Genomic DNA, 14,146 nt, shown 5'->3' with positions numbered 1-14,146 from the left:
CAAAAATATCCTCGAGATGACGTGGCGGGTCACGTGATATATGACATAATTACGTCGTCATTTTTTGGGAGGCAGGGCCATTATCAAGTGTACAAGGATACCAAAAACATTAAAATCTTCCTTTCAAGACATTTATTCAAGAAAAAAAATGACGACTAAGTGTTAAGTGAAGCCACAACTATTCATTAAACCAAAACCAAACATGAATTTCTGATTCTGTGGACCTTTAAGTTCATGAGCAGCTGTGAGGGATTATCAATCTTGATTGACCAGTACCCGTTTTTGGCATCCAGTTTGGAGAAGACAATTGGGCCTGAAAACTTAGGTGTTCATTCTTTCAGTGTGGGAGTGCAGTGTTGGCACCTCTTGATGGCACAGTTCAAATCTTTTGGGTCCAGCAGAGTCTCTGCTTTCCGTTTGCCTTCCTCACAAATGGAGGTGAGACTACTGACCCAGTCTGTATACCAACCGACTCACTTTGAACCTCACAAATGGAGGTGAGACTACTGACCCAGTCTGTATACCAACCGACTCACTTTGAACCTCACAAATGGAGGTGAGACTACTGACCCAGTCTGTATACCAACCGACTCACTTTGAACCTCACATATGGAGGTGAGACTACTGACCCAGTCTGTATACCAACCGACTCACTTTGAACCTCACATATGGAGGTGAGACTACTGACCCAGTCTGTATACCAACCGACTCACTTTGAACCTCACATATGGAGGTGAGACTACTGACCCAGTCTGTATACCAACCGACTCACTTTGAACCTCACATATGGAGGTGAGACTACTGACCCAGTCTGTATACCAACCGACTCACTTTGAACCTCACATATGGAGGTGAGACGACTGACTCAGTCTGTATACCAACCGACTCACTTTGAACCTCACAAATGGAGGTGAGACTACTGACCCAGTCTGTATACCAACCGACTCACTTTGAACCTCACATATGGAGGTGAGACTACTGACCCAGTCTGTATACCAACCGACTCACTTTGAACCTCACAAATGGAGGTGAGACTACTGACCCTACTGACCCAGAAGGCTCGTCGGCCTTTTGTATGATGTCTTATCTCAACATTCTGTCGAATTCTGACTTTATTTTGTCTACCGTCTGGATGGGGCATCGACATGGTGTGTGTGTATTTCAGGAGGCATGCTGTGGTGTACCACTATGAGATACTGCGAAGTTGCCGATTTTGTGGAATTGGTCTGGGTATGTAGTCAGCAGGTCGTCTAAGGTGTTGACCGACTCATCGCTTGCATGATTATCCTTCATTGAACAGTGAAGAGTGGGGAGCTGAAGAACCCTACAGGTAGGCATGCCAAGGATCGCAGGGCCAGGAGGTTTGACTATGAGAAACTCAGCACTGACCCACTGTGCATCATTTTTCCTGCATGGGACCGTAAGGATGCCAAGTTGCCGAATTTGCAAGCCGTTAGTATTGCTTGGGGTTTCTCTTGGACACGCCCAGGTAGGGGCAGTTCAAATGAGTTGATATTTGAGGTACATTTGCTTGAATATCCATAAGGGCAAGGTATTGCCTTCCACCTCCATTTCGACCAGGACTCTCAAGGAGCGAACACCAACTCAGTCGGGTAGTGAAATGACCAAGTCGGTGAAAATCTCATTTTCGGAATCGATGCTTTGGCTGTATTTTGATATTGGTGAAGCTCGATGCATCGAAGTCCCTGTCTGGTTCGTCATCTCTCCGCAGGGTGTGAGTGGGCTTTTGGACGAAGGACTTGTGCCCTCTGCCAGCCTTGTTCGTGCCTCGATCTTGAGAGACAAATAGCTTCCCGCAGGCTTAACAAGTCGAGCACCATGCTGGGCGTCAGTGATGTTATGGAGCTGAGGTGAGTGTTGTCTTCCAAAGAAGCGGCACTCTTTTTGGTGGTGCCCGGTGGTGAGGATGAAATTGGTTGCTTCTAGGTCTGAATGAACTGATGCTTGTGAGTGACGAGGCTTCATGCGGATGACTTATTTCCAGGGCTTTGTCGAATGTGAGAGTCAATCTTCACAAGTAGTTCCTCCTGTAGCTTCTGATACCACGTCCCCACAATGAGCTGCTCCATTATGCCTCGTCGGCCTCAACGGTCTTGAATTTGCACTTGCTTGCTTGTTGGCAGCATGTGGAGATGAAACTGCCTATGGTTTTATTGTTGTCCTGCTCGAGTCATCGTAGGCAGAAATGAGTCACTCAGAAATTGCCCAGCGGTTTCAGCTCGGCTTCAAAAAGATCGTCGGCATCACAATGCGAAGCCTTTTGCAGTTGCCACTCTCAAGGCCCCACAAACTGTGGCATCCCAGCCTTCCATGCCGGATAGTAGGAAAATATTGTCTATTTGTTTCTCATCTGCTTTTGAATAGCTCGAAGGCGTCACTTTGGTTGGCACTGGTCCAATCCATGCGGGCACCATGGGCCCATCTGCCATTGTGCATTGTTTCCGATGGCTAAATCGGTTTCGCAGGTTTACCTTTCACTCCCACCATGTAACAAGACATCGTTAATTGCAGTTTGAGAAGTGGATACGTTATTGTTCACCATAGAACATGACATGGAATAGCATCATGTATAGCTTTAGAGGCTGCCATTCCGACTCTCGACGACCCCCGTTGCTCCATCCTCTTTGCAGGGGCTCCCCTCAACAGCACTCATTACAGTTAATTCAAACCCCTCCCCGAGCTTCTATTCCTTTGGTGGACACACAAGATCCTTCATGATGACGGAGACAAGAACCTCCAGAATAATTTGCCTTCCCGAACACAAATACACTCAGACTACAATTGTCGTCAGCAACGAACTGGTTAACGAATCAACCTTTAGTTGTGTCGACTCCTCCACCACAAGCCGCTCATGTACAATGGCGTGCAGCAGAGCGTGCCACTCGCATCTGTAAGTGCACCGCACCCCGGCACTCACATTCTGTGCGCAGAGTGCAACTATTTCCCCACTCGTGCATATGTGAACAATTCAGACATTTTAATCCGAATACGTCAAACATCAACATGGCATTGTGGGGCAAAAGGATGGATCGACCAAAGCAATTTGTTGGTATCCTCAAGGCAATCGGAATAATCCTTCGCCTTGGAACAAATGGGAGATCGAAACACCAACAGTGATGCCACATAGAACATCGAAGAACTAATACAACTGTATCCTGGAAGGTTTCCCCTTTATGGTAGAGAGCAGTGTGTTGTAATAAAATACCAGCACCACCAACATCGTGGAGGATACCATGCGGTACAAGTACCGGTACATCTGAGAGGACCGTTCATTGTAGAAATACATCTTTCATGTTTGAGTACTTCTGGCACAGCACCTGTATGAAATGGAGAAGGTGTAGTCATGTTTGCAGGTTCTGTGAGCATGGTGATTTACACTATCCTCATACACTGCGAGCAAAACACACATTGGCGGAAATGGAAATGTTTCTGAGAGTGACAAAGTCGTTCCGAACAGAAGGAAATGAACGCTCGTGAGTGATGATTGACGGTATATCGGGGTCACCCGCAATCGAGAGGGCGAGTGATTGAAGTGCAGTCGTCTTGCACATGTCCACCGTGCCTTCCATCAAGACTCCTACACCTTTGACAATTGCCTAAAGCTTCTACAAAAGAGTGCAGACGACAATGTGAGAGCTATAGTAGCACGAGCATGGGCCTAATGTAAATGGTCAGTGTACATTGGGTACACAATTGGCTCAGTAGTACGCACATGTGCTGTAGGTATCCCTCAGAAGCTTGCCGAAACCGCGTAGAGCAATCGCAGCCCTAACCTCGAGACTGATACTTCTTTCTGTCGGACTGGTATTCCCTCAACTGGTATCCCAGCCGTTGGGACGTTTGAGCCAACATTTTGGTCACACCATCTGTGGTGCATCCTCGTCATCAAAACACTTGGGAGCAAGAAAAATGGTTTGAACATTACAGAATCCACAAGCCATTCACAATTTTGTCCAGCGTCTCCCTCTGTCCTCATCATCCTTCCGCAAGCTCCTCCACGAGCTTTCATCACTCAACAAATGATGGTGTGTTGTACACACACACACACACACACACACACACACACACACACACACACACACACACACACACACACACACACACACACACACACGTCTGAGATAAATGGATTTTACTCCAGTGCCTAATACGTGAATTGCAAGGACATTAATACTCGGGGAGCAAATCAACACAGCGGATGTGGGGTTTCAACCTGGGATCTCAGGATTACGAGCCATTCGTGCTCAGATGGGGAGCATAAAAATAAAAACGACGACAGGACAATCCATAGTTATTGGACTTTCCTAACTAAGTGATTGACCAAGAGCAATCATAACAAATGGCACATCAGCTTCATTGGGAAAACAATGAACTTTGAACCTGCCACTCAGGGCGACGTTCTCGTGTGCCAGCAGAGGTGCTGCATCACGGATCACCATCTACGGAGGGTCTTCAAGTCGGTCTCCCCATCAGCATTCGTGTGGCGTTTGCGCCACAAATACTGTGGAATCTTTTGGACTTGTATGTGGACCCCATGAATGCTTTCAATAGGACATGCCTTCTTTATATTACAGAATGGGTATATGTAAGGTGGACTACAATTACTACTACAACTACTACTACTACTACTACTACATCGTCTTTGATCGCCTCAGTTATTCCAACCTTGTGGGGTTGGCTGGGGAAAGATTTTGGCACAAATGTATCACAAACCAGTAGGCCAGGCCTGATATCTGACTGATGGTGGCAGGAATTTGTGATTTGTTCAAGTTGCCAGCGACAACTCATCGACTGTCCGCAGAAGACACTGAGGGATATTTAAGGTCCACCATCGACCAGTGCTGGTGGACAAGTCTTCCGGTTCGTCAGTCCGATGGACGCATCCCCCTGTTTATGAAACACCAGGATGACAGTTCATAGCTTGGTCAAGATTCAAACCCAGGCGAGACAACTCAAAGGCGAGTGGACACTGCGCTAAGCTGTCCTGTGGTATACGTAACATCATGGTCACAAACTTATCGTTCTGTTGGTTATAATATTTGTTGTGCGAAAAACATTTTACAACATCTCAGGGTTTTGTGTAAATGAGTTTCCGAGTGAATGGAAATGCTTCCAGCAGTCTCTCTAGAGGAAACATCTGCTTGCTTCAGCTAAGAATGGATGTGATCAGGACTATTCAAAGCACGATCAATCTGTACTGGGCGGGGGTGGGGGGGGGGTTTATCTGTGGCCCGGAGCAGCCTATGCACCAAAAACCCGTCCTGCTGGTGAAGTCCTCAAACCGTGATGAAAATCCAACTCCAAGTAAAGCCTTAAGCTGAGGGTCCTGCTACCACACTGGTGTCTATAAAATTTACTCTACTGAATTTCCAATGAGTACATTGTTGATCGCCGCCTCTCCGAGTTATAAATCCAGCAGAAAAGGGAATTTACAGGTCGAGAGCGTCGCCATGATAGAGCAGCAGCTTCTAATATCAGCAACGCCATGACTGCCTCCGAGTTCAAGGGGACACCAAGGACCTACAATTCTAAACTTAGGACCATCGGTCCCATTGGAAATATCTTACAGCATCAGGGTAAATGGTGTGCGCACAGTGTATGCCCTTTAGGTATTTAGGGTTGTTAGACAAGAACAGGCTGCAATAAGCAAACTGATGACAAGTACATTCGTACATAATGATTGCAGCGAAATAAGTACGTTTACAAATCCAAGCAAAATTAGCTAAAGAAGCCGCAGTTGTGAAACCACCCATGGAATTAGTTCCTCCGCATATTGGGCCTGGAGTTTGAGCCCTCAGAGAACATCATTTTCGGGTCGCCCTCGGGCAGGGCAAGGTGGTGTGATGAATCCACCGATGCAGTTCCTCCTGTAGTTTAGGTGAGGAATTTGTGATTTGTTAAGGGTACCGGCGATATCTCACATACCCTACATGAAAGACAGCGGGGGGTATTTATGGTGCACCAATTGATGGTCACAAATGGGACACACGGCTTAACCTCCGTCCTCCGAGTGACGGCAGGCTTTAATATGATACAACACCCTACCTACAAAACACCAACCGAATGGTTTATGGCTGGGGCAAGAATCGAACCCTGAGCATACGCTTGCTACCTCTGCACCATCACATCAAGAATAACATAATTAATGTACAATGGGGTCAAATTCTAACAGGTAACCTTCCCAGCACCTTGTGACATGCCGCAAAGCACATAAATCCATGAGTACCGACGATTACTAAAAGGGCACCCTTGTAGAGAAAGGAACCAACATGAGATGCTTGTTCGTCGAGACCATTTCAATTCCCAGGGAAATCTCTTTTTAAATTAAGAACAAGTGACATAAATGCACAACTTACGAATGCTCATACGTATGGAGAGTAAACCTGGGGTGTGTTCAGTTACCAAAGAGCTCGCCGTTCAAGCTTATCAAGCCAGCCATTCATTATCAACGGTTTTCAATGGAGTGCTTGCTTGAGTGCTTAAGCAACTTGGCAAGAGCTCCACAAGAAACTTGGTAACTGAACACACCCCCAGTGAACTTGACATCAAATGGTAATATCCTGGTTAACCTGACACCAAAATAGCAACATCTGGGACACACCCTGCTCAGCTAACCCAAATTGGTAACATCTGGTACAAACCTGGCTAACCTGACCCCAAATGCCAACAGCTGGTATAAACCTGTCTATCCCCACCCCAAATGGAAACAACTGGTATAAACTTAGCTATCCCAACCCGAATTGGTAACATCTGGTATAAACCTAGTTATCCGAACCAAAATTGGCAACATCTGGTATAAATTTGGCTAACCTGACCCCAAATGGTAAGATCTAGAATAAACTTGGCGAAACTGATCCGAATTCGTAACATCCTGTATAAAGCTATTTAACCTGATTACAAGTGGTAACATTTGACTGGGATAACCTGACCCCAAATCTTGTGGGTTTTTTTGTTGGTCTTACATCAAGAATGCAGTTTTAACTGTTGGAGGAAGACTGCTCACGGAATACCAACACACAATCATGACCCCACAAGCATCTAAAATCAACTGGGTTTCCAGTTCCACCCCTATTAGACAATCATCAGGATGGAAGAGTGCAGACCAAGATCCCCCAAGGCCAAAACATTGTATTAGTATATTGAACAATCCACGATGGAGACAAGGCACCTTCCCACGTTATAAAGTCAATTGCTGTTGTTTTTATGATTTTAAGAGGTCCATAAGAGAATAGAGTACAGTACAAAGAACATCATCAGAATGCAAGTCTAATGAAGTTGCATGATTACAGACATGGCACTCACCTCTGGAACGTGTGGGAAAGGGTTAAATCCACAGAGCTTGCACACTCGGCTTTGGCAACTCGTGCAGATGCCAAAGCTGGGTTCGGCGGTACCAATGGTGAGTTGTGCCTGGCAGAGCTTACACACATCTGCCTCCACCCTTGCTTTCTCAAAGGCCGGTGATTGTTGCACGCCCTGGCCGTGTGCCTGGATGTCCTCCTCACCTTTGATTTTCCCCAAGCTGGGCTTGTAAACGAGGTTGTTTTCTCGCCTTGCCTCCTCTTTGGGTGTTACTTTCACAATCAAGGCTGCGGGTGCTGCCTCAATATTGGCCGTAGCTTCAGGTCGTCGAGTACCTGCCGATTGAAGTGGTTGGTGAAGTGGAGAACTTTGCACACTAGATGGTTGGGAGCCAGGCCGTGAGGTGGGCTGGGAGCTCGGTTGTAGGCCGGGCTGGGGTCCGGGTCGTGGTGTGGGTTTGGAGCTGGGCCGTGAGGAGGTTCGGGAGCTCGGTCGTGAGGAGGCTTGGGAACTTGGTCGTGACATGGGTTGGGAGTCGTGCCGTGAGGTAGCTTGGGAGCCAGGTCGTGAGGCGGGTTGGGAGCCAGGTTGTGGGGCGGGTTGGATGCCAGGTCGTAAAGCGGGTTGAGAGCCAGGTCGTGAAGTGGGTTGGGTGCCAGGATGTTGGGCGGTTTGGGAGCCAGGTTGTGGGGCAGGTTGGATGCCAGGTCGTAAAGCAGGTTGAGAGCCAGGTCGTGAAGCGGGTTGGGAGCCAGTTCGTGAAGTGGGTTGGGATTCAGGTCGTGTGGTGGGTTGGGATCCAGTTCGTGAAGCGGGTTGGGATTCAGATCGTGTGGTGGGTTGGGAGCCGGGGTGTGAAGCGGGTTGGGAGCCAGGTCGTGTGGTAGGTTGGGAGCCGGGGTGTGAAGCGGGTTGGGAGCCAGGTCGTGTGGTAGGTTGGGAGCCAGAACCTACAATACTTGAAGCTTGGCTGAAAAGGGAGACCCCAAACCCAAACAGTTTACCTGCCACACCCTCTTCAGCACCCTTTGTGAGCTGCTCCGCATGCCCTTGGTTTGCCTTCTGTGACTCAGCTGTTGGCCTAGAGACGACCTTCTGCTCTTTCACTTGTCCTGGGCTTTGCCCTTGTTGCAATAATCCTGCCCCTTTGTTTTCAGGTTCTTCCAGGAGTTTTCTATGAGACGGCGGAGGTAGAACGACTGCCCCTGGCTTTTCTTGGTCATCTTTCATCCTCGCGGCATCCGACGGCTCGGTAACCTTCTGAATTTTAATTGGCGACTTGGTTTCTGGTGCATCCACCTTTTGAGAGACTTTGCTCTGCATTATCGGTTTGCTCCCCTCGGAAACACTTGCATCCGGGCCGTGGAATTCCGTTTTACCCGTTCGCCACATTTCTTCTCGCTTGTGCACGGGCAACGCTTGGGCCTGCTGTGCCATGGGCTGAGCCGCAATGGCACCACCCATTGACCGCTGCACCTGGCAATTGAGACAAAGCCATTCCTTGACCTGGAAATGAACAGAAGAGAAATTACTGTAACTACAGTCAGGTGGAGATGGTCCACAAAAACTTCATGCACCGCTTGTTGTAATTTTTCAAACCGTATTAAGACACTTTCCTGGACAGGCTAATTCTGAGTCACATTCCTCTTTAATTATTAAGATAATTGGCCCACAGAGGATGCGGTAATTTATTTAGCTCATTGATCCATCTGTGCTACAAATCATGCTCGGATACCATGCTGGAAATGTTTGTGCAACTTTGTCAAGCAATGCCCAAATGCTGTTCGTCTGTTTAAAAATGATTAATGTGTTCACACACACCAGGTTATCGATAGGTCCATGTGTGCTCGGTTCTCGACGAGTCCACACATGACTGGTTATTTTCGGATCCATGCATGCTCGGTTCTTGAGGGGTCCACGCACACCTCACTATTGACGGGTGCACGCACACTCGGATCTCTACCAGTCCACATATGTTCGGTACATGAGGGGTCCATACACACCCAACTATTGACGGGTCCACGAGCACTCAGATCTCGACCGGTCCATGTATGTTCGGTTCTTGAGGGGTCCACGCACACCCAAATATTGACGGCTCCATGCACACCCAATTACCTGTTATTCATATACAATGATGTCTCCTAATCTCATGTCAATAATGGACAGTACAAGTTCCTCAATAAATCCCAAAACTGCATAAGGAAGAGCAAGCAAACCACACACCAGCAAAAGTTGAACCTGAGGGGTGCATCGACAATAGGCGAGGGGGGTGCATCGACAATGGGTGAGGGGGGTGCATCGACAATAGGCGAGGGAGGTGCATCGACAATGGGTGAGGGGGGTGCATCGACAATGGGCGAGGGGGGTGCATCGACAATGGGCGAGGGGGGTGCATCGACAATGGGCGAGGGGGATGCATCGACAATGGGCGAGGGCGGTGCATCGACAATGGGCGAGGGGGGTGCACAGACAATGGGCGAGGGCGGTGCACCGACAATGGGCGAGGGGGATGCATCGACAATGGGCGAGGGCGGTGCACCGACAATAGGCGAGGAGGGTGCACCGACAATGGGAGAGGGCGGTGCACCGACAATGGGCGAGGGGGGTGCACAGACAATGGGCGAGGGCGGTGCACCGACAATGGGCGAGGGGGGTGCACCGACAATGGGCGAGGGCGGTGCACCGACAATGGGCGAGGGGGGTGCACAGACAATGGGCGAGGGGGTGCACAGACAATGGGCGAGGGGGTGCACCGACAATGGGCGAGGGCGGTGCACCGACAATGGGCGAGGGGGTGCACAGACAATGGGCGAGGGGGTGCACAGACAATGGGCGAGGGGGTGCACAGACAATGGGCGAGGGCGGTGCACCGACAATAGGCGAGGAGGGTGCACAGACAATGGGAGAGGGCGGTGCACCGACAATGGGCGAGGGGGGTGCACAGACAATGGGCGAGGGCGGTGCACCGACAATGGGCGAGGGGGGTGCACCGACAATGGGCGAGGGCGGTGCACAGACAATGGGCGAGGGGGGTGCACAGACAATGGGCGAGGGGGGTGCACCGACAATGGGCGAGGGGGGTGCACCGACAATGGGCGAGGGCGGTGCACCGACAATGGGCGAGGGGGGTGCACAGACAATGGGCGAGGGGGGTGCACAGACAATGGGCGAGGGGGGTGCACCGACAATGGGCGAGGGCGGTGCACCGACAATGGGCGAGGGGGGTGCACAGACAATGGGCGAGGGGGGTGCACAGACAATGGGCGAGGGGGGTGCACAGACAATGGGCGAGGGGGGTGCACCGACAATGGCGAGAGGGTCAGTGGGTGGAGATTTTAATACACGATGATCGGGCACGATTACGGTACACGTTCACACACCTGTGTTAGGTGTGGGTTTGGGTTGAATCCGCATTGTTTGCACACCGTAGCATGACACAGAGTGCACGTCCCATAGTTCGGAGGGCCACGCACGTTCGCGTTGATCTCGACGCTTCTGCACACAGGACACAGCAATGCCGGCCGAACTGCTGGGGTCTTCCCCTCACGACCATCTGAGGCCAGACGCTGTAGTTTTTTTGGCTGGTGTTGTTGTTGCTGCTCACTGTGGGGGCGTGGCTCAGGGGCGGGGCCATCTGATGGTACAGCGGGAGCGCGTGCACTGCTGAGAAAGCGGGAGGTGGAGGGAGGGAGGGAGGGAGGGAGGGACATGAAGGGTGGGATCGGTTTTGTGATGGGTGAGTTTTCCTGTCGGTTGATAATGGCACAAGCAAATGATGAAAAAAATAAAAATGCACAAACAGTACAAGTTACATGTCATCGATATATATATACATACACACACACACACACACACACACACACACACACACACACACACACACACACACACACACACACACACACACACACACGCACACGCACACACACACACACACACACACACACACACACACACACACACACACACACACACACACACACACACACACACACACACACACAACAGCGGACACGGAACAAACACCGCCTCAGACGCAGCAAATGAATCCGAGCCAAAACTAGAAGATAGAGATCCGAACGATCCCTCTTCAGAGCTTTGAGAGAAAAAAAAGGGATTTAATTCTGAGTTAAAATGTCACGCCGACGGCACCAAGGGTGAACAAGGCACGGAGAAGTCGAGAAACCAAGGAAGGACAAGAAGAGTCGGATTGCGGAGATGGAAGAGGAAGAAACCTGAGCTGGGGATGGAGGGAATAAAGACACGGACATGGTAACCGTGTAACGACCCCGTACGTGCCTGCCGTCCGTGCTTCCCTCGGCCGGTGCCGCTTCGCCTTCCCCGCTCACTTCATTGCCCATGGTGTTCGGGACGTGCACTCAACGGGTCATCGTCGGCGTCCGGGCTCCTGATCACGTGCTGTGAGGGACGCGGCTCCAGGCTCGAGGCTCGAGGCTCGAGGCTCGAGGCTCGCGACCCCTTCACTGGCTTCACACGCGACACCACCTCGCACGATCGCACCTCCTCCTCCTCCGCACCCCCCTCCCCTAAACACCGTGCCCCGCCTCCTCAACATCACACGCATGCGTACAGCGCGTTAACCGGTCACTGCGCGAGAGGGACTCGTGGAAACATGCGGAACAGGGGTCGCGATTCGTGCCGTGAGGACAAGGTGGGCGGGGTCTTCCTGGGTCGCCAATTCCGAGACCCGGTTCGCGCGCGGGATCCGTGACGCGGCCAAAGCCCGTTTCAGCACCAAGGACAGCGATTGCTGCTGAAGCTGCGCAGGACCAGGTGGAGTCTTGTCTGGTCGGAACGAGATGACAAAAGAACAACCGACTCGGGGTCTTGTTAAAAAACAACAAAAAAAACAACAATGGGTCATCATTTCAGGCACAGATAGTGAGTGACCTTCGTCAGGGAGTCACCCAGGTCACGTGCGCTCACATCTCAAAGGGGGCCCTCCTGGGGGTGAAATGGTCCACTAGAACCAGACAACCATTCCCCATTGAGGCAATAATTGTGGTGGTCTTGAATTCACCATCCCAGGTACAACCTGTTGTTCCACTGCAAACGATTCACGGAACAGAAATCCCCGCTCACAGGTCGCACACCTTTTTACCCCCCTCTATGATGTGGGTTCGATTCCCCACCCGACGAGGTAAACTCGTCACCCTGGAGCTTCGCAGGCTCAATGGCAATGAGGATGGCATCAATGGCAATCAGGATGGCATCAATGGCAATGAGGATGGCATCAATGGCAATCAATGGCATTGATGTTGGTTACATCAATGGCAACCGAGAAGGGACGTTGAGCCGGGTGTCTCACCTGCTGCAACTTTGTGGATGTTAAAGATTCCCGCGGTGCATTTCGCAAGAGGAGGTCATTGCGTGCCGGTACCCTGCTGACAAGTTCCCGGTGCATGACCGGACAAGTCGCCCCCGCACCTTCACCCTCACCCCAGTCTATGTCTCTGGCCAGCTGTGTGCAGATACATAACCGATGTCCATGCACAGCAACTGAGGGCAGGAATCTGTAATTTGTCAAGGGTGCCGGTGATAGCTCGCCTATTCTTCGCGAAAGACACCGTGGGATCTTTGACATCCACGAACGAACACCGGCAGACTGGACGCCCAGTTTAACATCCATCCGAGGGACGGCACAAACAATGATGAATCAATCGCCCTGCCTGTGAAACACCAGGATGGCACTTCATAACTGGGTCAGGATTCGAACCCAGGCTAGACAGCTTAGAGGTAATCCTCACATTCCAATGAGGTGTAAAACAAGAAACAGAAAGAGGTCAGGGTGGTTGAGCAGTGACATAAGGAACGCTATTAAGGAGAAGCAGAAGGTATTTATTCGGTTTAAAATAACGGGACTGGAGTTAGATTTGTATCACTATCGAAGTAAACAAAGGCAAGTAAAGACTAGAACGGGCACTCATAGAGCGCATACCTTCGCTGCCACTACTTTTTTTGTTCTTGGTATGAGTGTGGGGAATTGGTTTCATATGAATGGTCTTTTGACACAAACCACATATCTATAATGTCATGACCCCCCCCCGACTTTTGGGGGCTACAGACTAAACAACAATCAACTCACGTCGTTTTGGCGAGTCTTCACTCGCAAGCTCGGTGAATACAACGTTTCAACAAGAGAAGGTAATCTCGTAGCAACCTCAACAAAAGTCAATCATTGTATAATACTATATTTAGGGGTATTAGCACACACAAGTTCCTGTTTTTAAAAATACTTTATTTTCAAGGTCGTGACCCCCCTGACCTTTGACCCCTAACCGGTAACAAGAGTATGGGCGTCATTGTGTCATATTACATATCACAAGATGAGGCGTTGAATTCTGAACATTTTGGCGTTAGTTGCATGCAAATTGAATAAAAATTGACCGTGTTATCGTAAAAAGACGATTTTGACCTTTTCGTGACCTTGACCTTGACCTTTGACCCGAACGATGCCAAAATTTAATCGAATGCTTCCTGGCTAATAACCAATCATCCCACCAAATTTCATGCAATTCGGTTTAATACTTTTTGAGTTATACGAATCACAAGATTACAAATAAATAAATAAATAAATACACCCCGACCAAAACATAACCTTTCGTAGAATGCGAAGGTAATAATAACTCGGCAAGCCAAAAGAGAGAATGAGAAGGACATGGTTAAGGATATTAAACATAATAGCAAGGCTTTCTTTAAATATATCAGGGGGAAAGAACTGGTTAGGACCAGTGTGGGCCCATTGAGGAATAGCACCGAGAGAGTAGTTATGGATGACAGTGAGATGGCAGGCTTATTGAAC

The 14,146-nt window shown here is 49.7% G+C and overlaps 1 protein-coding gene across 1 annotated transcript in view; it reads right to left on the bottom strand.

Moving 5' to 3' along the window:
• The window catches only part of BSN (bassoon presynaptic cytomatrix protein), a 206,384-nt gene extending 195,399 nt beyond the window's left edge, over positions 1-10,985 (bottom strand). The window contains exons 1-2 of the mRNA XM_085864462.1: positions 10,704-10,985; positions 7,324-8,829 (exon numbers count right to left, since the gene is read on the bottom strand). Of these exons, the coding sequence (XP_085720588.1) occupies positions 7,324-8,787 (1,464 nt within the window). The 5' untranslated portion in view covers positions 8,788-8,829; positions 10,704-10,985. The remainder of the gene's footprint in view (positions 1-7,323; positions 8,830-10,703) is intronic.
• Between the last annotated feature and the right edge of the window lie 3,161 nt (positions 10,986-14,146).

The sequence above is a fragment of the Eptatretus burgeri genome, chromosome 18 (assembly GCF_056783735.1).
Source record: "Eptatretus burgeri isolate ZD-2024b chromosome 18, Ebu_testis_v1, whole genome shotgun sequence".
Lineage (NCBI taxonomy): Eukaryota > Metazoa > Chordata > Myxini > Myxiniformes > Myxinidae > Eptatretus > Eptatretus burgeri.
The sequence above is the reverse complement of the archived record's forward strand: the minus strand, read 5'-3'. Positions and strand labels throughout refer to the sequence as shown.